Source organism: Pleurodeles waltl, chromosome 3_2 (assembly GCF_031143425.1).
Source record: "Pleurodeles waltl isolate 20211129_DDA chromosome 3_2, aPleWal1.hap1.20221129, whole genome shotgun sequence".
Lineage (NCBI taxonomy): Eukaryota > Metazoa > Chordata > Amphibia > Caudata > Salamandridae > Pleurodeles > Pleurodeles waltl.
In genome coordinates this window covers 168,769,168-168,796,325 of record NC_090441.1, presented here as the reverse complement: position 1 = coordinate 168,796,325, position 27,158 = coordinate 168,769,168, and the positions used below count along the sequence as shown (strand labels likewise).

General features: G+C 45.2%; 1 protein-coding gene across 7 annotated transcripts in view; it reads left to right on the top strand.

Moving 5' to 3' along the window:
• The window catches only part of TNS1 (tensin 1), a 1,530,885-nt gene that overhangs the window by 549,515 nt on the left and 954,212 nt on the right, over positions 1–27,158 (top strand). The window contains exon 1 of one of the 7 annotated variants that reach the window (XM_069227065.1): positions 24,936–25,374. The exons of the other annotated variants lie outside the window; for them this stretch is intronic. Coding sequence (XP_069083166.1) covers positions 25,294–25,374 — 81 coding nt within the window. The 5' untranslated portion in view covers positions 24,936–25,293. Of the gene's footprint in view, positions 1–24,935; positions 25,375–27,158 lie in introns of those variants that run through there. 7 annotated transcript variants of the gene reach the window in all.

The window sequence follows — 27,158 nt, the reverse complement described above, 5'->3', positions numbered from 1 at the left end:
TCATGCGGCCCGCTCAAAATTCAGTGTTGCCCTGGGGGGTGGTGGTCCTCGGGGCGAATGTGGGGCCCAAAGGGAGCCCCTTTTCTTTTATTTAAATGTTAGCCCCTGGGGCTGGTGGTCTGCAGGGGGCCACAGGCCCTCCCACATGTCATTTCTTAAATGCCCCGGGGAGGTATTGGTCCTGGGGACAGCTGGAGAGGGCCGGGGCTGCCCCCCTGCATATCATAGCCCTAGGAGGTGGTGGGCCCTAGGGCAGCAGGGGGGGCACGCGCCCACCCCACATATACATTATAAGCCCCTGGGAGGTGGTTCTCCTGGGAGGTGGCTGTGGGAGGAGGCCAGGAGGCTCCCCCGCATTTTCTAAAGAAATGCCCCCAGGACTTGGCCCACCCGAGGGCTTCACGATAATGAAGCACAGGAGTCCGCGATTAATTTTTTCAAAATGTATTTTACGGTGAATCTGCTGCGCGATCCCACTGTAAAATAAAAAATAAATGCTTTTTAGCCCTCAGGTGGCCCCTTTGGGACACCACCACCAGAGCCACCCCAAAACCCACCCTAAAATGCTCTTGCCATCCAAAGTCCCATACCCACCCTAAACCTCAGACACCCCTTAGCACCCAAAAACCGATACCCACACTAAAACCTAAAAATGCCCTTACCACCCCAAAACTCATAGCCACCCTAAAACCTAAAAATAACCTTACCACCCCAAAAGCTATACCCACCCTCAAACCAAAAAATGCCCTTACCATCCCAAATCGTAAACCCACCCTAAAAATTATCTTACCACCCCAAAACCCACCCTAAAAATGCCCTTGCCACCCAAAATCCCATACCCACCCTAAACCCTAAAAATACCCTTACCACTCCAAAACCCATACCCACTCTCAAACCTAAAAATGCCCTTATCATCCCAAATCCCATACCCACCCTAAAAATGCCCTTACCACCCCAAAGCCCATGCCCACACTAAAACCTAAAAATGCCCTTACCACCCCAAAACCCATACCCACCCTAAACCCTAAATACACCTTACCACCCCAAATGCCATATCCACTCTAAACCCTAAAATTGCCTTTATCACCCCAACACCTATACCCACCCTCAAGCCTAAAAATGCCCTTACCACCCCAAATCCCATACCCACCACAAAAAATCCCCTACCACCTCAAAACCCACCATAAAAGTGCTCTTGCCACCCAAAATCCCATACCCACCCTAAACCCTAAACACCCCTTCCCACCCAAAGACCGATACCCACCCCAAAACCTAAAAATGCCCTTACCACCCCAAACCGCTTACCCACCCCAAACCTGAAAATGCCCTTACCACCCCAAATCCCATACCCACCCTAAAAATACCCTTACCACCCCAAAACCCATACCCCCTAAACCCTAAACATGCCTTACCACCCCAAATGCCATACCCTCTCTAAACCCTAAAGATGCTGTTGCCACCCTAAAACCCATACCCGCCCTAAAAATACCCTTACCACCCCAAAACCCATACCCCCTAAACCCTAAACATGCCTTACCACCCCAAATGCCATACCCTCTCTAAACCCTGAAAATGCTGTTACCACCCTAAAACCCATACCCACCCTAAACTCTAAACACCCCCTACCTCCCAAAAACCCATACCTACCCTAAAACCTAAGGATGCCCTTACCACCCCAAAACCCATACCCACCCTAAAACATGAAATGTCCTTATAACACCCCATCCCCATACCCTCTCTAAAGCCTAAAATCCCCTTACCACTCCAAAACCCATACCCACCATAAAACCTAAAAAGCCCTTACCACCCCAAAACCCATACTCACCCTAAACCCTAAGCACCCTGTACCACCCCAAAACCGAAACCCAGCCTAAACCCTAAACCCACCTTACCACCCCAAATGCCATACCCACTCTAAACCCTAAAAATGCCATTACCGCCCTAAAACCCATACCCACCCTATACCATAAACACCCCTTACCACACAAAAACCCATACACACCCTAAAATCTAAAGATGCCCTTACCACCCCAAAACTCATACCCACCCTAATACCTAAAATGCCCTTACCACCCCAAAACCCATACCTACACTAAAACCTGAAAATACCCTTACCACCCTAAAACCCATACCCACCCTATACCATAAACACCCCTTACCACCCCAAAAACCATATGTACCCTAAAACCTAAAAATGCCCTTACCACCCCAAAACCCATACCCACCCTAAGACCTAAAAATGCCCATACCACCTAATAGCCATTACCCACCCTAAACCTTAAAAACTATATATATATATATTTATATATATACACACTCAAACCTCTTAATACTTACCTGCACCTACCCTTAAAACCTTTACCACGCATACACCTTTACCATTCATGTCTTTGCAAAATTAACAAAATTATTTACCTTTAAAATCTTTACCACACATATACCTTTACCATTCATGCCTTTACAACAAAATTTGTGTGGTCAAGGCATTGTGGTAAATGCACTGCATTGCATTTGCTGTGTTGTGAGTGATGTTTCCCGTTAGCAAGAGGTGTCCAGTCAGGGGTGGGGAAGGAGAGGGTGCTGATGTCACCGAGGGAGCACTGGTGACAATGGAGAGTCCCCCGTCAGTAGGAAGAGCACTGTCTTGCAAGGGGGAGAATGCATTGTCTGTGGGGAGGGCAGTACCCTGCAAGTGGGAGAATGCCCGTCAGCGGTATCCTGCAAAGGGGAACTGCCTTGTCAGTGGGGAGAATTGAGTGGAATGCTCCAGCATTGTTGAAAGTGCCCCGTCAGTGGAGGGGGCAATACCCTGCATGTGGGAGAATGACTGAAGAGTGAGGGTATGCAGTCAGTGGGGAGGGCAGTATGCCACAAGTGGGAGAATACCCATCAATGTCGTCATCCTAGTTTTAGATGGATATATAAAAAAAAGAACATTGGAGGGGGGAGTGGGTATTTCTTCACTTGACACTGATATGCCATTAGAAAATTGAACTGTTTTTACCTTATATTCTTTTGATTTTGCCACAAATCATTTCAGGTTTTTGCCACAAAATGGTTTGTTTTTGTCAGAAGTGAATTTGCTGTTGCCATAAACTGTTTATGCAGCAAATGTTTTGGGAAAATCATTTGATAAAACCGGAGATTTCCACCAATGGGGCAAATTGTGAAATTCAGTACAATATGCACATTCCACCACTGCACGCAAAAACAATTCAGCCTGTTTTCATTTCCATAACAATTGCAACTGTTGTATAGTGGCAGTCAAGCCACAAACATCCTGCCTGCACTGTTTTCTGATTGTGAGCCACCCCTCTTCCTCCACCGGTACCACAGGCAATATGTTTTCCTTTGCTGGACGGGGAACAGGAGACACGGTGGGCGGAATTAAGCGGCATCTCACTGAGTTTTCATATAACTCTGCAGATCTCGTGGAGTTCAACTCCGGTAGTTCCGCCCAATCCTATTGAGGACCCACCTCAAATAATCACCACCTGTCTTGTCAGGGTGAACCTTTAAAGTCACTAAATTAGCCTGATCTCATCTCAACCCGTGGTAGCTATGGCACAGAGCAGACAGGCTAAACTTTGAGGCAATGTGTGCTGTACTAATGCAGTACTTAAACAGTAATAAAGTCAAAACAAAACACAAGTATAATAATTCTCAGACCAACTTAGGAAAATAGAGTAAGTTCTAAAGAATAACATGACACAGATATGACAAAAATCCAATAAGCAGAACCAGAGTAATGATTTTTTTGAAAGTTTAAGGTTCAAATTATAGCCAAAAAGTAATAAGCACTAAATGCTGTCATATGGTTGTGCTTGACCAGGACAATGGTAAGGTTTAAGGCTGACCACGATGGAGCAGGGGTCAGATACAAGGCCCAGGTTTGACCCGGTGAAAAGTTTTATTGTCGGACCTAGTCTTTGGAATGGAAGTCAAAAATTCCCAAGGCAGCAGGGCTCCAAGTCATTGGATAGCTGTTGGGTGAGGTCTTGGTGAAGCCGTTGACTTTAGACAGGAAAGCTCTGAGCTGGAGAATTTTGAATTTTGCAACCAGAGAAGGTCCCTCACCAGCCGGATACATTTCTCACCTCTGCTCTGAGAAGATTTAAATGTTCGTACTTAGCCATTTTTTTGGAGCTCAGAATGTTTCAAAAAGGCAAGCCTGCAGGCTGGAGCCACAGAAGACTTCAGAAGGATGGATGCTTTCTTTGCGAGGTCCTGCTGAATCAGATTTGCTTCAGAGAAGAATGTTGCAGGAGCAACCTGAATCTTTGGCCAGTGGCAACGCACCTTCGTTAGCTTGGCAGGTTGGCCCTGGTCCCCCGTTGTTTCTCAGAGCAAAAAGTTGCTATAAGGAAATGCCTCTTTTTGCATGATCACCCCAAAGTTTTGGACTCATTCTGCTGGTTTTTCGACTGTGAGAGTGCACTGAGCTCTACCAAAAAGGCCTCAGTGCCAGTGCTCTGACCCTAAAACTGTGTATGTCTGGTTGGCTCACTCACAATTGGCATAAGTTAACTTACTTCTGTGTCCGTAGTATATGGTACCATGGGTACCCAGGACCTTAAAGTTAAAGTGTCTCTCGTAAACTGCTGCACTTATCGTGCCACAGTGATTGTAACAAAGCAAAGCAAGACTCTCTGCCTACTATTACTGGCTGGCAAGAGCAGTTGTCTAACTGCTAACCCGACTTTGCCATTGATGCCAATGGCCAAGTCCAGACCTTCATTTTTAATATATGTCACCCCTGTGGTAGGTCAATCAATCCCTTAGACAGGGTGCTGTATATTGAAAAGTAGGATATGTGTTCTCATATGTCCTAAAAATAAAAACCCCAAATTGTCATTTTTGCTGTAGAAGGTCCCATTAATGTGTACAGGGTTACAAGCTGACAACTCAACTGTGCAACTTCTGAATGGAACTACTAAAGTTGGTACTTCCAGGTATCCGAGGAATAGTTACTTCAAACCTTACTCGATGCCTAAGTCGAATTTAAATAACGTTTAAGAAAATTACAACTTTAGAAAGCTGCCACTCTGTTGCCCAATTTTTCCACTGTCTGTTTATGGCTGCTAGCCACGAGACAGCAGTTTACCCTCCTGGCTCATGGGAAGGAACACAAAGGATTTGCCATTGGAATAGGTATCTGTTTTATGTTCCTGGCAGGAAGTTCAAATGAGTTGTGAGTCCAAAAGGCAAGCTTCAAGGGGGAAGCTGCCTTTGAAGGCAAATGGTGGACACACACAAGAGGGGCTGGTCTTTTGTTCTGATAAGACAGGTTGGGGGCAGAGAGGGGTAAACAGTTGTCAAACCAGCTTTTCTGTGGGCATGCAGTCCTTAGGTAATCACACCTGCAAGGTGGGCTACCAAGGTCCACATACAAAGAGAGGGGTTCTGCCATCTTGGGAGTGGGCAGAAAATGGCATTCTGGGATGACTAGATGCCACACTTGACAGGAAGTTGTCACCCGGCAAGAGAAGACTTGTAGCCCATTGGTTAGTAGGCAGGTTCTGGACATGAAAGTAGCACCCATACCTGAGATCAAGTCTGCACTGGTGAGAGGACTGCCTACTGTTCCTTAGCTAGGTAAAGTATCTAAATAAAATAACAAAATTAAAAATTACCAAAGTTTTTAATGTGTGATATAGATTGGTCATCACCTAGGAAACATTTAGGGCACTTGAATGAATATTAGTGCCCTCAATTCATGCTGACACACACTCAGTCTAAAATTGTCTTTGTCCCAGTTTAAGGAATCTTCCATGGTTCTTATTAATTGGCGAAAATGCATTTCCTATCACATTATTTTTCTGTTTTCTGGTTACAACCTGTATGCTTAGAAACTCATTTTGCTTTTCCTAACTCTCTTTACAGCCCTGTCGATGAACAATAGGTCTGTTTTTGAAAAATGAGCTTTGAGCCTTTTAAAGCTTGTTTACATTACAAATTGTAATCATCAATTGCATTCTAAATAAATGTATTTCTTGAGACGTCTTTAATTAGGCAATAATCTTGTTATCTAGCAGGTAATGTTTAGTGTCCAAGAAATTTGGGAAACGTTAGCACATGTGAGCAATTTACCTAAATTATCAATGATCAGCATATTTTGAATAATTTGTAGTGGTATGAATTATGAGGTATTTTGTTAGAAACAATGTAGGTGTAAATACATCACGGTGTTTAATATAAAAGAAAATGCACCGTAATACATTGGTAAAATAAAATGATTGATTTTTTTTTAAATAACACTTATAAATATATTAAAGGAAAATCTTTTTTTACAGTTTGAATATGCTGATTTAATGATAAACACATATTTGAAATATACCTTTTCAATGATTTTCTTTAGTTGTTACACTAAATATATAGATATTTAGGTATCCAAAAGGAGTAAATGGATTTTGTAAGTCCTGATCAAGTAATCACGAGAGTGTCCTCTGCACCGCTTTCTTTCATGGTTGTGGGTGGCACATTTATGTCAGGGTCTTCTTGCATATACCAGGGAGTGTAGTGTTTGACTATATGGTTTTCAGTTTCAAGGCACCATGGGTGAATACATTCTGTGGTGTTGCTGAAGGTATAGAGGAGCATTGTTATTGTGTCTGTTTGTTGGATTGTGGTGCCAACAGTGAGCATGCCTTGGGTAGGTGTGACTGCGGGGAAGACTGTCAAGGAGTTGATGTGTGGGTGGGGAGGACCATCAAGAAGTTGCCCAGCATGACGGACTTCTGATTAAAATTTGATCACAAATAGTGTGCTTGATGTGTGGAAGAGGGTTTTAAGTTTGTCTGACTTATGATTCTGGAATGTGAGTTGCATGTGTGAGTGGGTGTGACTGTGCACAGTTGGCTTAGGATCGCACACATGCTGGAAACTTACTCTAAGCAATTGGATTATTATGTGGGGTGGGTAACTATCCACGTCAAGGATCAAGGAGAATGTCAGGGTGAACTCTCAAAGTAATTAACATAACCTGAGCTCAACCCCCGGGTAGATATGGCACAAAGCAGAGAGGCTTAACTTAGAGGCAATGTCTATAGTATATATGCAGTACCAAAACATTAATGTAGTCAAAATGCAGAACAATAAAAAACCTAAACTGAATTAGAAAAATAGAGTACAATTTAATTAACAAAATTATACCACAATGACAAAAATCTAATAAGGGGAATCAGTGATATGATTTGTAAATTTTGTAATGGAAATAGAGGCAAAAACACAAAGCTGCAATCACAGTCAATGGTCGTTTTGGGCTGGGCCTAGGCACAATTTGAGGCAGATCACATTGGAACGCGGGTCAGTTACACCAATCAGCTTCGTTCTGGTCAAAGATTTTACCTTCTGACTTAGTTTTTTATGTCCCAATACACCACCACAGGAGTGTACTAATAAAGCCCCAGGACAACAGAGGCGGCACTTAGAGACTCAAAGTGTCAGGCAGAGGCCATCAGCAGGATCCAGTCCAGGACCAGTTGCCACTTCCCAGCTGGGTACTTCCAGGAAAAGGCCTCTTATAGCTTGTTGTTTTCCTGTAGCTTTAACAGGAAGATATCCTTATTACCCTTGGATTCCACTTTTTTGTCCTGGGTAAATGAGGGAGCAGGTTCAGTCCTTCATGGTTCTTCCTAGATCACAGACAGCAGGCCCAGTCCTCTTCTGATCTTCCTCAGGTCCAGAAAGTGTTCTGAAGTGGTGCCTTGAGGAGTAACATTTATGACTGGTGCTAGTTAGTGGGTGGGAATGACTCCTGGGCATGCTCTAACCTATGGAGTAAATGTTCCAGGGCCAATCCTACTAACGGGCATTTTCAAGATGGTGAAAGACTTCAGTCACACATAACTTGGGCTCTGATGACTAGGAATATGTGTAGAGTATGTACTATGGTAATCCTAGTGTCCTCTCACTCCTAGAGCTAAAATCTAATTTGAGACAGCCACTGTCTCCACAACATCCCCAGAGTCAGGCGTTTGATAGGAAAAAAGCATACGCCTTCCGCAACCAGACAGTGGTCCTACAAGAAGCATCTTGGAATCTTGTTCTCCCCCCATCAAATGTTCACTAAGTATAAGTACTAGTAATATGTGAACCCAGCAGACCAGTCAAGCGGGTGTGATACTGTTTTGGCAAATGGGGAGCCCACTGCCTTCACCCTGCCTACTCTGTAGAGTTCAGAGGAGTAATCTCTAGCCATTCAGGTCAGCCTATTACTTACTTGTGAGAGGCTTTTCATACCTATCCAAAAAGTAAAAAGGGAAAGATGGAAACCCAATGCAAATTAGCCTCCAAGGACTTCAGACAGGGAAAAGGTAACTTTCTAAGAGTTACTTTTCCTTACTGGTTATTAAAAGTTTGACTTCACCATTCAATTGGATTTTAATAACTATTAAAAATAGTTGTTTGATTATTTTTCTAGCTAGTCCCTTTCTGGGGATACTGTATTAGGATTTCAGTCTCTACTCTCCTTTTCTATAGAACAACTAGGCCTGCCACAGTGAAAAATAGTTCTACTTTATTAGGTTTAACTGCAGTGTTTACACTGCTACAGTGGTAGGCCAGAAGCCATGTTTGCACTACCACTATAGTGGAAGGCACAGTGGGTGCTACAGTCCACTAGTGCCATTTAACTTCCATGGCCCTCGGGTACATTTTGTACCATATACTAGGGACCTATGGTCAAGTTAAATATGCCAACTGAAGGCGTGCCAATTCGACTATGTTAGAAGCAGGAACATAGGCACTACAGGCTAGCAGGGGTAAAACAGAGTTCTAAAGACATAAAAAAATATACAGGCCAGCAAAAGGCAAAAAATCTGGTGTGGCCATGCAGAAAAGGGGGATTTCCTACACTTACTGTAGGTAAGAGTCTATAGCTGACTTTAACTCTGCCCAACTACAGTGTGGATAATGCAAATGTGTATTTAGTGACAGCTTGTATACAAAGAAAAAGTATATTCAGTGAGAAATGAGACTAAGAGATTATATATAATAGTGGCGGCTGGAGTACGGGCAAAGTGGCAGGGAGGGGGGAACAGAACAAAAAAGACACACAAAAAAAAAAAAACGTACCTGCCGCATCGCCATCAGTTCACCACTCTTCTGGTCCCTCACTAAAGGAACAGGCCCCCAGCCTGCCCTGCGGCCAATCCTAATGCTGCTCTCATGCTGCTGGCAACATGAGAGCAGTGTCAGGATTGGCCTGAGCACTCTCAATTTGTGCTTCCAGGCAGACTGGGAGCCTGTGCCTGCTCTCTCTACCCCGGCAACACAGCCTGGGTTGGAGACAGCTCAGTGAGCATGTGTGTTGGGCAGTCCCGAGATGGCTGGCCAAGTAGACATGCGCACTGAGGGGGGTACACCTACCACTCCCCCTGGTGCCCGTTTTCCCCATGGCCCCACCCCTGAAAAACAAAACAACAATGAATACAGTTTATTATCATTTTATTTTTCAAGTTTGCAGCTGCTGCTGGTGGGGAGGGGGGCGACGCTTCTCCGCTGTAGTGAATTCTATACTATCTTTGTTCCGGTAATCAGTTCACTATGTCTTAGGGTGTCAGACTGCTTCTGTACAACCCTCTGACGCCTTGCAGCGTCCGCACTGAGACCGTATTCAGAAAGTATGTGTATAGAATGAGCGTGTGTGGCCCCTGCGCATGCCCGGTGCTCAGTGTCATCTTTTATGCGCGCACTCATGCACGCCCCTGCAAGAGACAGCATGTACTTCGGGGGCCCGGGGGAGGAGGGCCAGGCGCCCAGCCGCGGTGGTCCTTCGCTCCGCCGTGGGACTTGACAAAAGGCAGCTTTGTCTGCCAGAAAGGGCCATGCAGGGCTCCCATCCCTCTGGCTTTGTTACACCTCCCAGTGAACCCTGGGGCCCGCAGTGAGAGTGTGGGAGATAGACAGAGGTGGGGGTGGTGCGGGGGGGGGTGGGGGGGGGGCATTACATGGGAGAGAGCAGTGCTATGGAGTGGCGAAAGGGAAACTTATTGTGCAGTGCGTGTCTGTCTGGCATCCCTTTGTCGGTGACCGCTTGGGGCAGTGTGGACACGTGTGAACTGATGCGCGTGTGCGAGCTGACACACGCACACACAAAGCCATGCTAACAACACACGACGAACGGCGTAAGTAACACCTGCGGTATAAAGCACAACTAAGGGGTTGTACGCCTAAAATGCACTCATGTCTCAAAGAGGCACTCTTTGCGTACAAGCGCACAGACACGAAACACAATCACAGAGGCACTGGCCCTGCCCTCGTTCACTGAAAGCTACAGAAATACACTCACTCGTCCATGTAGCGCCTACCAGGCACCAAGCTACGGTCTGACGACGGGGTATCTGTTTATAGGGGAGAGGAAGGTGTGGTTCATATGAAGATGTAAGTAGTGTGGAGTATGTAAGGCGTAACATATACAAACTATGATGAGGAAATGTTACAGAAAATATGTTTTTGGCTAGAGTCCTGTTCCATGGCCGAGGGCCCGGCTCGGGCAGTGAGTGATGGATGTACTCACGGGAGCTGTCCCCGATGTCATCACCTCTAGGGATGTCAAGTGGAGCCTCGATCTCATGTTTGGCCTCAGCAGGCCTCTTTAGCGAGGCCGCGCGCTGGCAGAAATAGGCCGTATAACTGCTGGTAATCTGACATGGTGAAACTCTGCAGGCAATTCTATGAATGGTTTGATTTATTGTTATTTGTTCTATAAAACAGCGGGTATTTTGAGATCACAGCTGATACAAATAAAACAAATGACCTTGATATCTACGCAGCGTAGTGAGGTATGTGGGTGCGTGGTCGAACATCGAATTCAGAACTCACTAATTACGTGGGGGGGGGGGACAGGGGGTCAGTTTATCCGTTCTACCTACATAAATGTTGCTCCTGTTCATATTACAGAAATATTTTTGCACCCGGGCAAATATGAACGGACCATCAGTTAAAGGATGAAATTCAAGCAAAAGTGATTATAACAGAGAACTTTAAATTCACGAACAATTTCTAAAATATAGAGCAACCAGATTTAACACCTTACTTCTAGGATAAACCTGGGATAACGTGATTGCCCGTGTCCTGTGTCTGCCTCAAAGTGAACACAGCAGACAAGGCATGCCATTGGTTTGCTCCAGATTGTGCCCTGGTATAAAACCAACGTTCGAAGCGGGGACACCTTGGCGGACATCTGATTTTGACACATATTCAAGCACATGCCGTGTGAGCTGAGACACACGTGCAAGGGGAGCCAGTAACATTGCGGGTGAGCTGAGGCTAACGTTGAATATATTGAATCTGAAGTGTTTCACTCACTCTTCTCTTGTGGCAGAGTTTCAGGTAACTTCCGGGTAGAGTTACTCACATTAAAGGTAAGATGAGGCTGACGTGTTTCCGGGACAGAGTCAAAGGTCTCGGGGGGCGTGAGCCCGGCACGTGCCGGTGGCAGTGTGTGTTCACTTGTCAGTAGATTCCTAAGCGATCATTCCTAGGCTGGTCGTGTTTCTTCTGGACTCAGTTGCATGTCAGGCCGTTCTTCCGAAAGGCGGGGCTGGGTGAGAGGTCACTCTTTTCCCCACCACTCATGGATGTCATTTGGGGGTCTCCAGGGGTCTCAGCTGCGACCCTGGCTTGCCCCTTGTGACCCGTGGCACTGCCTTTTCGACTCTGGGCTCAGAGGTGGTGAAATCTATGCCAGGAACACAGGGGCAGCCCAGTCTCATGGACTTCGGTTTGGGTCCATTTTCCATGTTTTCTGTCCGTGTTTTATTTATTACACTAATAGTGAATAATACATTATTCACTATCAGCCAAATGAAGAATGGAGTACGATTAGCTGGAATGCGACCCTCCCTGGAAGCTAAGGTAAGGAAAACATACAATTACATGTACGTTGTGTGCGTGATTGCATGTGAGAGTATATGTGTATGTGCGTGGGTGAAAGTAAAGTTCACATGGCGTGTGATGTCACTTCCGCTACTCCTGGCATTTTGGTGAGTTAACGGTCATGCCACCACTGTCAGCATCTCAGAGGCACGGGGCTGTTGCCTGTTCCCCTCTGTTTCTTGTGTAGACCACAGTGCCTCGCCTCATTTGTGAGGCTTCGCTGCACTAGTACATTGCTGCCACTCGGGACAGGAATGGGCGGTATCTTCCCTCAATCGTGACCTACACCCACCTTCAGCATCAAGGGCCAGATGTAGCAAGCGTTTTGCATGGTGCAAACAGCTAATTTCGCTGTTTGCGCCATGCAAAAAGCACATCGCAATGCTCATTCCAATTTTGCGAGTCGGTAACCTGGTTACCGACTCGCAAAATGGGAATGCGACTCGCAAATAGGAAGGGGAGTTCCCCTTCCTATTTGCAATTCGCATCGCGATGTAGAATTGCTTTGTGACCGCGAATGCAGTCGCAAAGCAGTTCGCAGTTAGCACCCATTTCAAATGGGTGCTAACCCATTCGCAAAAGGGAAGGGGTCCCCATCGGACCCCTTCCCCTTTGTGAATGTCCCTGAAAACATTTTTTCAGAGCAGGCAGTGGTCCAAAATGAAACACAAACGTTTCATTTTTTCGTTTGTGTTGCAACTCGTTTTCCTTTAAGGAAAACGGGCTGCAGTACAAAAAATACAGTACTGACATGGTGGTCTGCTGTCTCCAACAGGCCACCATCTCTGTGCGTGCTGCGAATCAGAAGGGGGTCGCAAATTGCGACCCACCTCATTAATATTAATGAGGTGGGTCTTTGCGACCCCCTTGTGATTCGCAAATGGTGTCAGGGACACCATCCTGCATCTGGGTTTGCGAATTGCAAATTGCGAGTCGCAAACTCGGACTTACCTACATCTGGCCCCAAGTGTGGTGACCCTCTCTAGTACATCACCCCCTGCGTCTTCCACCCTCCAGATTCAAGCGTGGAGGCCCTCCGCAGTACATCACACCCTGCCTCTGCGACCCACCTCCAGCTGCCAGTGTGTTCACCCTCCCACCTCCAGCTCTACATGTGGTGACCCTCCGAGGTATATCACACACTGCCTCTTCTGCCCACCTCCAGCTCCAAGTGTGGTGACCCTCTCTAGTACATCACCCCCTGCATCTTCCACCCTCCAGTTTCAAGCATGGTGGCCCTCCGCAGTACATAACACCCTGCCTCCTACAGAGCTGAGGAGCACACTGTATTATTTTCCAGTTCTTGTATGGTGTTGTTGGTCTTTGAGAGAGAGGACCATACTTCTAGGGTTCAGACAAAGTAATTGCTCGAAGTGCTATTAAATAGGCCTGGAGAGAGTTCTCAGAGGTCTGCTATGTGGAGCTGTAGAAAGTGCCAAAAAAACAGTGCCGCACAACGAAGAGTTCCATGAGCGGCAGAGTTTGGGTAAGTCTTGCTGTTTGCGCCGATTTTCAGCACCAGGAATTTCTCCCACGCTGTAAAATCAGCATGAACAGCATCACCCTGAGCACCAGGGGGTGCTAACTTCTTTCTGCTGCTCGAGGAGATTTTCTACTCAAGCGGCAATTTCCTCATCTTTCTCAATGCGGACAGGCGCGACCTGTCACAATTGCCTGCTTTCAGAAATATTGCTTCCGCTCGCCAACATAGTGATTTCTCTCACTTGCTTGTACCCACCTAACGTTGGTAGTCTTGGTGAGATGCGCAAGAGAAAAAACTCTGCTCCGCGTCACTTTGCAGAGTTTTTTTGAACTCAGCGCAGAGTGGGCAAAACTGCGCAAACTTCGCTGGTGGAGTGGAATTCTTCACCCACCAATACTTTTGAAGGCCTGTCCCCACTCCAGCAGACAGTGGGTAACCACGTGTCCGCCCCCCTCATAGAAAGCAAGTCATGGAGTGGGCTGCTGAATGGTTCAGTATAATGATACCTAAGGTAAAATAGAGTGTGTCCCTACGAGCGTTATGTGGAGCATAGAATAATGAGTCACAGTCCGTTCACTGGGCTAAGGAACAGCAATACAATATACAAAGTCTCAGTGCCTCAGGCCATCAGTGTTAACCTTAGTTAATTCTTTATTAAGTAGAGAGAGAGACTTTTCTAGTGTCAAACTTTTATTCACCTAAGGTCAACAAACATTAATGTCCTCCCTTGAGGCTGCTGGCATACAGCGCAGAATTAAAATGACGAGCTATCTCCTCATCTTCTGAATGAGAAGAACGAAAGCATGGGTGGGGGTCAGGTTCTATTGTTCGGAAACAACTATAACAATGGAGTCTGACAGTTGTGGTGGAGATGTAACAAGGACAGACTGTCACACTTTATTTACTGACAGAATAGGAGAGTAGTTGGGGTGCATGTAAGCATGGCTAGAAGATGAATCCAGGATCTATTTTTTGATGTGAGTTTAGCCAAAACCTTTTCATTTTAGTACAAATATGTACATAGTCTGCTTACCTACAGGAGCTGTAAACCAGTCCCATTCATTCATTTGAAAGTTGTTGTGTCATTTATATTTTTCTTCTGCCTAACCAAAAAGATATTTCTTATTTTAATGAGGTACGTTACAAATTGCAATTCACTCTGACCGGAGGCCATCACCAGGATGGTGGCTCGGTAGGGTCAGCGGACCACCTAGTAGGTTATTGCATTTATTCAATTTAAATTAATGTAACTTTTTTTTAACTGCATCCCGTTTGCCTTAAACGAAATGGTGGTGTGTTTATAAAAGAATGTTTTCTTTTTTTTAGGGTCGAGCCTGAGTCGCATGCACTTGCGCATGCGTTTCGCTAAGCGTGACGCTTTAGGAATTCAAAAGGGCTCAGAGCCCTGTCCACATCACGTCAGTGTCTTTCATTGGCTCGTGGGCTTGCCTGTTAGAATCTGCTTGATTTCATTAGTGGAAGGCATGCATACTTCATGCCTTTTCCGGTGGATAGCCCTCCTCGAGCGCATCGACCAAGTACAGAAAACATGCGAGGCTTGCTGTTTTCCGTCCGGCTCGTAGACTATTTTTTCTCTATTTTCCCAGTGCGATCTCGCTTGGCAGAAGTCGAGTGCTTTCCATAATATCGACCCTGTTACGCAGTTAATTGCACTTTTTCCGGTTACGTACATAAATGCACTTTTGCCGATAGGTTTCATTACCAGTGAAAAGTCCGGTTAGGAGTTTACAACGCTATCAGCTCTAACACCAGCAAACGTGAGACCCGTTGCATTGCAAATGCTTGTTTTAAGTATGTTAGAGATTTGGCAGTGGACTGCTGGACCACTGCATACTCCCTTGTAAACTTTTTTTAGGTTTTTGCATTCATTTATCAAATGGGTTGCCTCTCTGCATTGTCACCCCAGATTTTTCATCTTTTTCTAGACCTTATTTTTTCGGACTTTAGAACTCTGCTCACTTTACCATTGTTAAACAGCAGTACAATGCCTGATCTTCCCCTCTTAAACATTTTCTGTTCATTGAAACTCCTTATTTGGCCTATTTAACGTCCCCATAAGTCCATTGTATATAGTGACGTAAGTGCACCTATGGCATGGAATGTGAAATTTCATAATTGGATTGTGGTGTGTACTTACACCACCCACATATATAACAAAAACATACTTCTGCCAGAAGGACCACTGTGCTCTGCTAGGTTTATTTTAACTGCACAGTGATGACACTTGATAGGTATATATATATATATATACGTATATATATATATATATATTAAAAAACAAAAGCTATTTCACTCCATAGGCCTAGCTAAACCTTTCTCTACTAGTCCTGGGTGAGATAAATATCTTTATTTTCCACCTCTGCTTTGGAAAGGACTATAAAAATGTTTCAAAGTTATTTCTTGATTAGTTTTTAAAACATGACTTAATGGTAAAATCAGACTTTTGCTAACCTTAGCAGAAAAGTAATTTTGTAAAAATGTACTTAAAGCGGACCAGCTTACATACAGTTATGTAACTTATAAAACCTCCAACTATGGAATGCACATCCTTGCCTGGGGTGGTGATGATTCTGACTCAGAGCACAATGACTTGCCTCTGAGGCCTAGAAAGGCTAATGGGCATTAACTGCTGACCTCTTATCAGGGACTGGCTATCTGGGAAGGACCAAGAATAGATGGCAGAAGAAAAGATAACTTTAGCACTGTCTCCTTTGACTTACTTAGAGATGTCAGGTAGGGATTTACTTATTCATACCCAAGACTCCTCTAGACGGTGAAACAGTTGCCATAGTAGGTGGAAGAATTAGTTTTTACCCTGTCAGATAGGGCGACAGTGATTAAGAAGCTGAAGACTGACCTTCCTGGTCACATCTAGGTCCTGTCATCTTGAATCGGGGGCTCCTAGGTCATTTTACAGTAAGGCAGACAGGAAGTGCTCCAATAGAAGGTAGGCGGACTGCATGAAGATAGTTAGGATTGGGTGGTAGAATTTCTCCACTCACTGGCTAGTGCACAGGATAAATCCGGTACCTCGACCACCACCTGCTCAGAACATTTCTTGACCTGGGAAGGCTCCATTTGCAGTAGAAGGCCCTAACTTCCTGACTTCTGACTCCTGGCTCCTGCTGAACAAAGAACTCACAGAAAAACAGCAGGCACCCAGGTACTGGAACTGCTCTCCAAGAGTGAACTAGTTGTCCTGTTTTTACCTGCGTGCTAACTTGTATGAACACAAATGATGTTGCTTTTAACGTCAGTCTGTCTTCCTACAATAAGTGCCTGGTAAACACTGTACGGTGTTCAGAGTAATTCCGTGAAATTACATACACTAAATACATTATACAAAATGTACACTGCTTACAGTCTGTGTTCCTATCTGTAGTAAGCACCATTTAAAAGAACCATTGGCATGCTTGTTTAGTATTTACTTGTTTATATTTTGAAACCATAAAGTGTCCTTATAAAAGACACAGGAACACTTTTGAGCTTTAATATATATAACAGGAAAGTATGATCCTCAATGACTCGAACAAAAGGTGCCATTGGAATCGAACTACTTTAGTCTGATGATGTAGTTTACAAACATAACGCAGCTAAAAAGGGATACATAATGAAAATAAAAGGACATTATTAAAAAAATATTGCCCCACCAGCCTTGACACTGCAGTGCACTTTTTTTAGATGAATGTGCACGTGAGATCAGGCAAAGTGCATAAGTGCGTATAGTTGAAGTGGGTGCCATTACCCCATGCTATATGCTGTGATGGGCAGAACCAAAACGTGAATTGGTTGCACGGACAGTTGCACAGACCTGTGGTTTCAGAGGCTGACCCAAAGTCCTTCTATGTATGTGCATCTGTATGTCTTTTTAGATCTGGAATTTACCAAGCCCTTTTGATTTTACAGAAATTATTATATATATAATTAGGACTACCGATTTTATTGCATTTATTTTTTAACATTTCCATTTGTATTTATCCATATTTATTTTTTGGCCATTTTATTGGTATTTATCCATATTTATTTTGTGTTCTCAGAATAAATGGAGTCATAAAATGATATATTTACGCATTTACTTAACTCTTAGACTTGCTATCATGCGTGGATGCATGTCGCGTTTTAACAAATTAAGCAGTCACATATAACAAACTTCTACACCCAGAGGTACATATTAGTGCTGAACTACAAGTACATTTAACATATGCCTGTATATAATGAAATCCCATCCTATTTTAACTTCCCATGTCTATCTGCTCAGTTTTCACCTGGAATTCATGAAGGACAGCATGGAGAGTCTCTCACAGGAAGTATCATTTTCAGTATGTGTACGCTTTTAAAAATAAATACGACTGGAAAGACATTTTATTTGTCTGCATTTATCTGTAAAAATCACTAAAAATGGAAAACTGGGATCCTTATGTTTAATCAACTTAGGTAAATGGGCTTTCAACTAGCCCACTTTAGCCGTTGCTGTGTCATCCACATTTTTCTTGAACCCACTACAGCATTCAGCCTGGGGCAATAGGTCAGTCCAGTTCAGCCATTGGCTAACTCCACTGTGAGTGATCAGTGCATTATATGAGCCAGTAGTTGCAGGCAGGGTCCACTCGCACTAATTTTTGTGGATCAACATTTATTCTTCCTCATCAGAATTTGATATAGCACAAGAAAGAGAAAAACACAAAAGGGGGAAGAAGAAGAAAGAAAAAAGAAGAAAAAACAGTGACAAAGAAAGAATGCAAGCATGAAAATAATCTGAAAGACTGAAATAAATTACCAGCCACGTTTGGTGGTGGATGAAAGAGGCACAAAGTGGAATCAAGACTCATTTGCCCTATTACTCAGCATCCATAACATTCGATAGCGCCAGCTGTGGCCTTGTGAGCAAAGCTTTGGCACAGCAGTCATTCTCTTACAAATTAAGCACTGTGGGTGATGACATTCGGCTCTTTCACAAGTAGCAGATCTGGACACAAAATAGTTCCATTCATTGCCAAGGACTATTATGGCAAAGTGCGCTTTTTGAGTTGAAAAAGTATTTTTGTTGCTAGCCAATGTGCTATTCTGATTGACAAGTGCCGCTCAGCTCCATTAACAATAAAGTATTGCAAAAAAATGATAAAATAAACAAGCATTGTCAAAGCTAAAAGGTTGGCACCCACCGCCAGAACTATTGCCTTTGCCAATGCTTGTTTATTTATGATGTTATTCCATGAGGCTGGTAAGACAGGTAAAGCTGTCTGTAGGCTACATTGAAAAAGGTGAAGCATGTTCAGTCTGCCTCCAGTCTGTACGTTTCTTCTTTTAAACTAATCTCCTGGTATACATGAACTGAAATTACAGTCTGTGCATTATGATGTCCAAAGTTTGTGCGTGTCAGCTTACACTGAACACATGGTATACATGATCTGAGATTAGATTGGTGTGTGCACACGTGTGAGTATGTGTGTGTGGGAGGGGGTTCACTATCCTACTAGATTTTGTATATTCTGCAGATGGTGCATTGTTCGATGTTTGCGTTGTTCAGTGTTTGTCTGTTATTAATAAAAGCACGCTACTGTCTACCCAAGACAGCAAACGTTATCCTGAAGGACATCAGTCTTTTGCCAGGAGCCCCCCCCCCGTTTGCGCCCAGTGTGTCTTTTGTAGCCCCTTATCATATTCATGGCGTGTCAGCCGCAGGGGGTCTTGGCACGCCTACAGAAAGAGGTTGCGCAGGCGTGTAGCGCTTTGAGACAGCTCAGTGACCTGCTGAGAGCGCCTAATGAGCACAGTGGGCCAGGAAGGCTGCGAACCAGGCTGCGGGGGTCTCGGTCTTGTGCATTTGAGCGTCGCTTCCCATCCGTGCATTGGCACCGGTCACTGGCATTCTGGTTTCAGAATGCTGCTGAGTCATGGCTTCAACAACTGGGCCAAGTTAGTCTTCTGGAACATCTATCGTTATTATTATTATTATTGTTATTGTTATTATTATTATTATTACTACTAATATTATTATTATTATCATTATTATTGGTTTTATTATTATTATTATTGTTATTATTATTATCATTATTACCATTATTATTATTATTGTTATCATTATTATTATTACTACTACTATTACTATTATTATCATTATTGTTTTTATTATTATTGTTATTATTATCATTATTATTATTGTTATTACTATTATTATTATTACTATTATTATTATTATTGTTGTTATTATTGTTATTATTATTATTTTTTAGTAATAGTAGTACTAGTAGCAGTGATGCTTGATTTGTTTGCTGTTTTTTCATCATTTGGATTGTTCATTCTTTCATTCATTGTGTAATATTGATGTTATTATGTGTTGTTTTTGTGTTTATTATTATCAGTGTTACTAATTACGACTAAGCATTATTATTATTACATTAAATAAAAAGAAATTCACATATGAAATTAAATGTGATCAGATAATTCAAACTGTGGGTAACTATTTATCCTTAAAGCCATGCAAATAACATTAACAGTAGGCCAAGAACATGACTTATTAAAATATAGTTAAACATATTAAATTATGTTAAAATATATGAAATTTAATTTAAAAAAAATAATAATTTAAAAGCATGATCTCTATTCCAAAACCCAATGAACTAAAAAATAAAACTGTTCCGTATTACTAAAATTATTTATAATATTTTAAATATATTAAATTGAAATAAGTTCTAAAAAGGAAAGTCAGCTCTTACATTTGCTCTGTTTACAAAGATCTATTATAATACATGTAAGTAAACGTAACTTTACAAAATGCTTGGTAACCCTAAATGAAGAAAATACGCCCACCCCATGGCCTTCTCTTTAACATGCATTTAAATATACTATACTTTAAAGTTCATTTTGAATTCAATATATGTTTCTTTTTTACATTCCTTTGTTTGCTAATGGCATTTCTGTTTTATTGCCCATTTTTAAATTATTCAACAAATTGGTATAATTTGGTCAGCATTTTCCAGTGATTAGCTTAAGGCATTTTCAATCACACTCTAAATCAGCCTAGGGGATCATTTATTGTATTATTTGGAGTCTCGCCCTCCACCTCCTAGCGAGTGTTTGTACCTCTTGAGGTAATATGCATGAGGGAATGTATTTCATCTAAAAGGTATACTCAACCATCAAACTTTTGTCATTGTCAGTTATTTATCCCAAACAAGCATTATATACATGAAGCAATAATGTGTCTTCTTTTTACTGAGTCATATTTAAAAGCTTTTGTCATGACTCCTCTGAGCCTGACCCTAATATGTCTGCCTAATTGCTTTTTGTTTTTTTGAATTGAGTGCCATCTTGGGGCTGTTCTGATGTGCTAAGCATTAAGAAATTGGTATGTTGTGTGCACGTGTTAATATGCACTATACAAAACCGTGATGGATAGAATGTTTAAATTACTGTCAGTCACTGGTAATTACTTGGGGCCGCATCTCAGTCCATCATTATTTGCACACCAGGACATCTCAGTTTGGACCCAACTAAGTGCAAACCAGTGTTGACCCACTTCCAATGGGGACGTTGGAAACCAGTTCCAAACAGTATAGAGCGCTTCAAATCTTCTTGAGGTCATCGCTTCCTTGAGCAGATTTCGTAGGTCTATACTTATCATCACACCATATCTGCATGCGCGCGGAGGGCTTGGCCACAGGGTGTGTGAACAAGAACAGGGCTCAGTGTGCACACTCCAGTTGTTGAGCGTGACCACTGTTAGTTCAGCGGGCTGCTAGGGACCGCCATTGGTGGCAACCACAGATTATAGTCGCAGGCTGGCCATTATACTGGTCACTCGCCACGGGGAGCGGCCTAAAAACATCTCCTGTATCTTTAAAGCAACCGGGTCGATTACTCCATCCATGTGGGATACGGATGCCACGTGTAACTCCTGTGAGTGAAGCCTGTGCACGGAGTGTGTCTGTTACATGAGGCTTTGGGCACACAGGAGTCCAGCACATAGGATGGAGGCTGGGGAGAGCCCAAGACTGGGAAGTTCAGAGCTTCAGCAGAGATCCTCGAGGTCCTTTGTTATGCAGCAGACTTTGGGTTGTGAAAGTCAGGAGATAGAGGATCCTGTGGTAGATCAGGTGGATTCCTCTGTGCTTTTCAGCCCCCGTGTTCCCTCCGAGGGCCCCCACAGGTTAATAAGTAGTAATGTGAGGCCCCCTCTTCCCCCTTGTGTCCTTGTGTTGTGTCCCCCTGAGATGAGAATCCCAACTACACTTTATGCTAACACCTGGAGACGGGGATATGGCTGGACCAGTCAGGAAGAAGCAAGAAAGGGGAGATTGCCTCAGACCTTTTTCAGAGCCGGGCTCTTGAGATACACAACCTCGGGGGCGTCAAGAACCCCCGTTTAGCAGCTAAGGCGGGGTTGGGGTTCTTCAAGGGCCTCTTCTGTCTGCAACTTGTCAGACAAAAGCTCATCTTTAACGCGGAATTCGGCATCAATGCAAAGACAAGCAGGAGCGGGGAAAAGACAGCCTGGTAAATAGAACAGAGAAAGAAAGAACGAATGTTGGAAGGAAGGCTGAACAGAAGAAAGTATGGATGAATGAGTATGTGGATGCATGAGTGGGTGAAAGGATGAGTGAATGACAGGTGGATGGACAGGTGAAAGGATGGCAAAGTAAATGGATGGGTTGATGGATGAGTGAGTAAATGGATAGGTGGATGATCTGGTGAAAGGATGACAGAGTAAAAGGATGGATGGACAGGTGAATGGATGGTAGAGTAAAGGGATGGATGGATACTGGATGGACAGCAGAAAGGAAGGCAAGATGGCAGAATGGATGGATGGGAGTGAATGGATAGGTGGTTGGACAATTGAAAGAATGGCAGAGAAAAGGAATGGTTAGATGAGTGAGTGAAAAGATAAGTGAATGAATGACAAGGTGTATGGATGGCTGGATGGATGGATAAATGAATGGATGGATGAATGGCAGATTGAATGGATGAGTGGCAGAGTGAATAGATTGATGGAAGGCAGATGTGGACTGATGCATGGCAGAGTGGACGGATAGATGGATGGCAGAGTGGGTGAATTCATGGATGAATGACAGAATAGATGGATTGTAGTGTGGATGGATGGCAGAGTGGCTGTATGCAAGTGTGGGTGGGTGGTAGGAGGACGGATGGATGGATGAATGAATAGATGGAAGGATGGATGGAAGAGTAGATAGAAGATTCAGTGGATGGATGGGGAAAGTGGACATATGGCAGAATGGAAAAGAGGATGGATGGGTGGGTGGATGGATGGATGGGCGGACGGACGACATGGGGAATGGATAAATTGCAGAGTAGATGGACAGCTGGGTTGATGGATAGATGGCTGGTTGAATGGATGGATTACAGAATGGCGGATGGATCGATGAATGGCAGACTGAAGTTATTGATGGCAGTGAAGATGAATTGATGGATGGCAGAGTTGATGGATTGATTGATAAATGATGGATGGATGGCTGAGTGGATGGATGGCATATTGGATGGGTGGATGCATGACAGGCTGGATAAATGGCAGAGTGAATGTGTGGGTGGCATAGTGGATGGATTGCTGGCAGAGTGGATGGATGGAAGGCAGAGTTAAGAGGTGGATGGGTGATTGGATGATGGATGGCAGAGTGTCTAGATCCATGGATACCAGGATGGATGGATGGAAGGATAGCTGAGCGGATGGATGGATGGATGGCAAAGTGGTTGGGTGGCAGAGTGAATGGATAGAAGGGTGGCAGAGTGGATGGACGGCAGAGTTGATGGATAGATGGCAGAGTGGATGGCCGAGTGGATGGAAGAGAGGATGGAAATTAGAGTGGATGGATGGCAGAATGTCAGGATGGTCAGACAGATGACAAGGATGGATTGATGGATGCATGGATGGAATGGGTAAGGTTGAATGAGGGATAAACAAATGAATGTATGACAGGGTGTAAAGGTGAATTAGTGTATATCAGCAGGTGAACTGAAGGGTGAAAGAATGAATGGCTAGATGCGTGGATGGGCGAGACAAGGAAGATGTTCTATGGAGGGTTCAGCTCACTAGCCTCGCTCGCTTCGTGGCATCCGAAGTGAGGGCAATGTTTATTTTCTGGCTGCTCCCTGGCACAACCTCTCTGTGCAGCATTATTGCATAGATGGGGTGGAAACTAGCAGCCAGTGTGCCAAGATTTCTCTACCAAAATCTCGGGTGCCACACCAGTGGGGGGCGAGTCTTTTGTGTGCCAGGGTTGGGTTCGCTCACCGCCAATCCCCCTCGCCAAATTCAACAGCGGGAAGGTTTAAAGTTCTGCATCCTGCCCGGAGGAGCGCTACCTAGGGCCATCCTGTAGGGAAAAGATGACTGAACTGGGCTGGGTGGTGGGTGAAGGACTTGAGGAAGGCGCTGCAGGGAGCAGCCACAGCAACGGGGGGGGGAAGGGGGGGCTCCATACTTCCACCACAGATGGGGGACCTAAGGCCCCCGTGGACTCCTCTGCATCCCACGAAGTAGCAGTGGCAAAGCAATAGCCCCCACGGTGTAGGAGGGGGGGGGGGCTTGCTCCAGTGGGCCCTTCTGGCACTATGCACAGGCGCAGGCCCCCGGATGAGAGCTCCTGGCTGGGCCCAGAGAATGGAGAACCTCCTCTATGTATTTTGCAGGGGGACCCCTCAAGTTTCATTACGCCTCTGCAAAGTTGAGGTCTTTTCCCCCCTCGGCAAACATAATGTCTTCTCAAAAAGGTAAAGAGAAGTTAGAAGTGGTAGAAAACTCAGAAAAGATGAGGTGAATTGTCGTGATTGTATGGGGGGCACACTTTGCCCATACCTTAAAATATGTAGAGAAATTGGACCATGTGTGACGGGGTGAAGCGATGTCCCATAGGTCACCGCCCAGCTCATTATCATGCCCTTGGTATTTTAACGCCTTCATTTTCAGCCCAATAGAAACTGGCCACGCCCAACACTGAGTGTGCATCATTCCCTTTGCCTGTCTGCATCATAACTTCACGTGGGAAAATGTGTGCTGAGTTCTCTGTGCCTAAGAGCAGTGCAAGGGTTCTGCAAAGTATATCATTTTAAAGTATTAAACAGGACCGCGTGCAGTATAAATTACTGCAAATTACACGATTTTCACTTAGCTCAAAGAGACACATTTCGAAAATTTAGCAAACATTTTGATAGACTTTTGCAGGGGTGCAAAAAAAATCTTTGCAACCTGGCACACTCGTCGTTCAAGCTGCCTGTACAATATTCGAGTTAGGAATATTTAAGGAAGAGATGCAAATTGGGGAGGCACTCTCCCAAATTTAAAGACCTTAGGTGCCTGGGCAATTAAAGCTAAGAATACAGGAAGAAAACTCCCTCTAAACACCCTCTTTATCTTCAAACCCTGCAGAGCACTGATACTTCTCACACCCCCAGTCATTCTGGAAAGGATTTCACCCCAGAACTAAGTGGCTTTCAGAAACTGTGGGGATGAGACTCTTCCCCGAGGAACGCCCCCTTTTTAGCATCAGTGCTTCCAAGCAAAAGCCCAGATTAATGACACGATCTAGACTTTGTCAGCCAAGGACGAACATCTCTCAAAGATGTTCAGCAATCACAGATGTTCGTCGCCCTGTTTGGCGCTGGCCGAGGTGATGTAGTGAACTCCACATGCTTTGAAATAAAAAACAGCAGAAAGGAGAGGGAAAGGCTGCCAGGGATTCCTGCAGGCCCCACCCCCACCCCCTCCTCGGGACTGTGAGGAGCTCACCCAAGAACGAAGGGGAACGAGACAAAAGCTGGAGCAGCGGGGAGAGAGGGAGAGAGGAGGCTGAGCCGAGCGTGCATCAGTTCGGAAACTAGCGCCTCAAGGTGATGCTGACCGGTCTCCGCGCTGCATCATCCCACGCACACGTGGACACCTCGGGGGTCCCACAGGGATGCCATCTGTGACCCTGAGCCTGCCTAAGGGACCGTCCGGACAGAGGATGACCTGGGTCTGCCTGTCCTGCATGCTTGGGGTGAGTACCGGTGGCTTTCCATGAAGTTCGCTTGTTGCTCTGATGCGTTCTTTACCCCGTGGGGAGGTCTGGAGAGTGCCCCTCTGGCTATTGCGTCTGAAAGGCCAGCGGGGCTGGGAGTGAGTCAGTCTCCTGTCAAGGGAGCCCAATGTACGACTGAGTACCTACCTGTACCTCCCCAGAGTCTGTGGGGGGCCTGGAGAATGTCCACAAGGCCAGTGCCTCTGAAAGGCCAGCGGGGCTGGGAGTGAGTCAGTCTCCTGTCAAGGGAGCAGAATGTACGACTGAGTACCTACCTCTACTTCCCCAGAGCCTGCGGGGAGGCCTATAGAATGTCCAACAGGCCATTGCCTCTGAAAGGCCAGCCGGGCTGGGAGTGAGTCAGCCTCCTGTCAAGGGAGCGCAGTATAGGACTGACTACCTCAACCTCCCAAGAGCCTGTGGCGAGGCCTGGAGAATGTCCAACAGGCCAGTGTCCCTGAAAGGCAAGCGGGGCTGGGAGTGAGTCAGTCACTGACAGCGGCGCCCAAACCTTGACTGGCTCTACAGCAGCTTCCCCATAATATATGGGGAGGACTGGAGATTGTCACACAGTCCAGCGGGGATGGGAATGAGTCAGTCTCGTGTCAGAGGCGCCCAACGTACGACGGACTCTACCCAAACCTCCCCTGAGCCCGTAGAGAGGTCTGGACATTGTCCCACAGGCCAGTGCATCTCAAAGTCCAGCGGGGCTGGGGATGAGTCAGTCCCTGTCACGGGCGCCCAGCGTGCGACTGACTTCACCCCAACGTTCTCTGCTTCAATTACAGGCATCAACGAAATATTAAACCCGCAGCCGCTAGAGGACATTCACCCAGTGCGGATCTGCGACTCGCAGTCACTCTGTAGGCCCAGCCTGCCCGTTTCCAAGTTTACATGGGTGTGTCGTGTGTTAATATTGCACAGGTACATTGGGTTCCAGACACTGCTGTCTGTCCCGCCTCAGGTCGCTTAGAGTCAGCCCGCCAGCACGGAGCGCTGCATCTGGGGGGCTCTTGTGTGGGCACCGCACTGAGGGGTGGGCACGCTCCCGTCATGGGGCATTAGGGAAGAGTCTGCCCACAGTCCTTCCCGCTGTCCTGCTGTATTCAGTCTCCAGTTCTCTAGGTTCAAGCCACGCTGGCACGGCGAGCCGAGGCGAGCGCGGGATGAATGCACAGTACATCTCTGAGGGGCAGGATGTGGGGATGTACGGTACGTCACTGAGGGGCAGAATGTGGGAGTGTACGGTACGTCACCGAGGGGCAGAATGTGGGAGTGTACGGTACGTCACTGAGGGGCAGAATGTGGGAGTGTACGGTACGTCACTGAAGGGCAGAATGTGGGTATGTACAGTACATCACTGAGGGGCAGGATGTGGGGATGTACGGTACGTCACTGAAGGGCAGAATGTGAGTATGTACAGTAGATCACTGAGGGGCAGGATGTGGGGATGTACGGTACGTCACTGAAAGGCAGAATGTGGGTATGTACAGTACATCTCTGAGGGGCAGAATGTGGGAATGCACGGTTTGTCACTGAGGGGAAGAATGTGGGAATATACGGTGCGTCACTGAGGGCAGAATATGAAGATGTGCAATACGTCACTGAGGGGCAGAATGTGAGAATGTATGGGACGTCACCAAGGGGCAGAATATGAGGATGTGCAATACATCACTGAGGGGCAGAATGTGGGAATGTACGGTACGTCACTGAGGGGCAGAATATGAAGATGTGCAATACGTCACTGAGGGGCAGAATGTGAG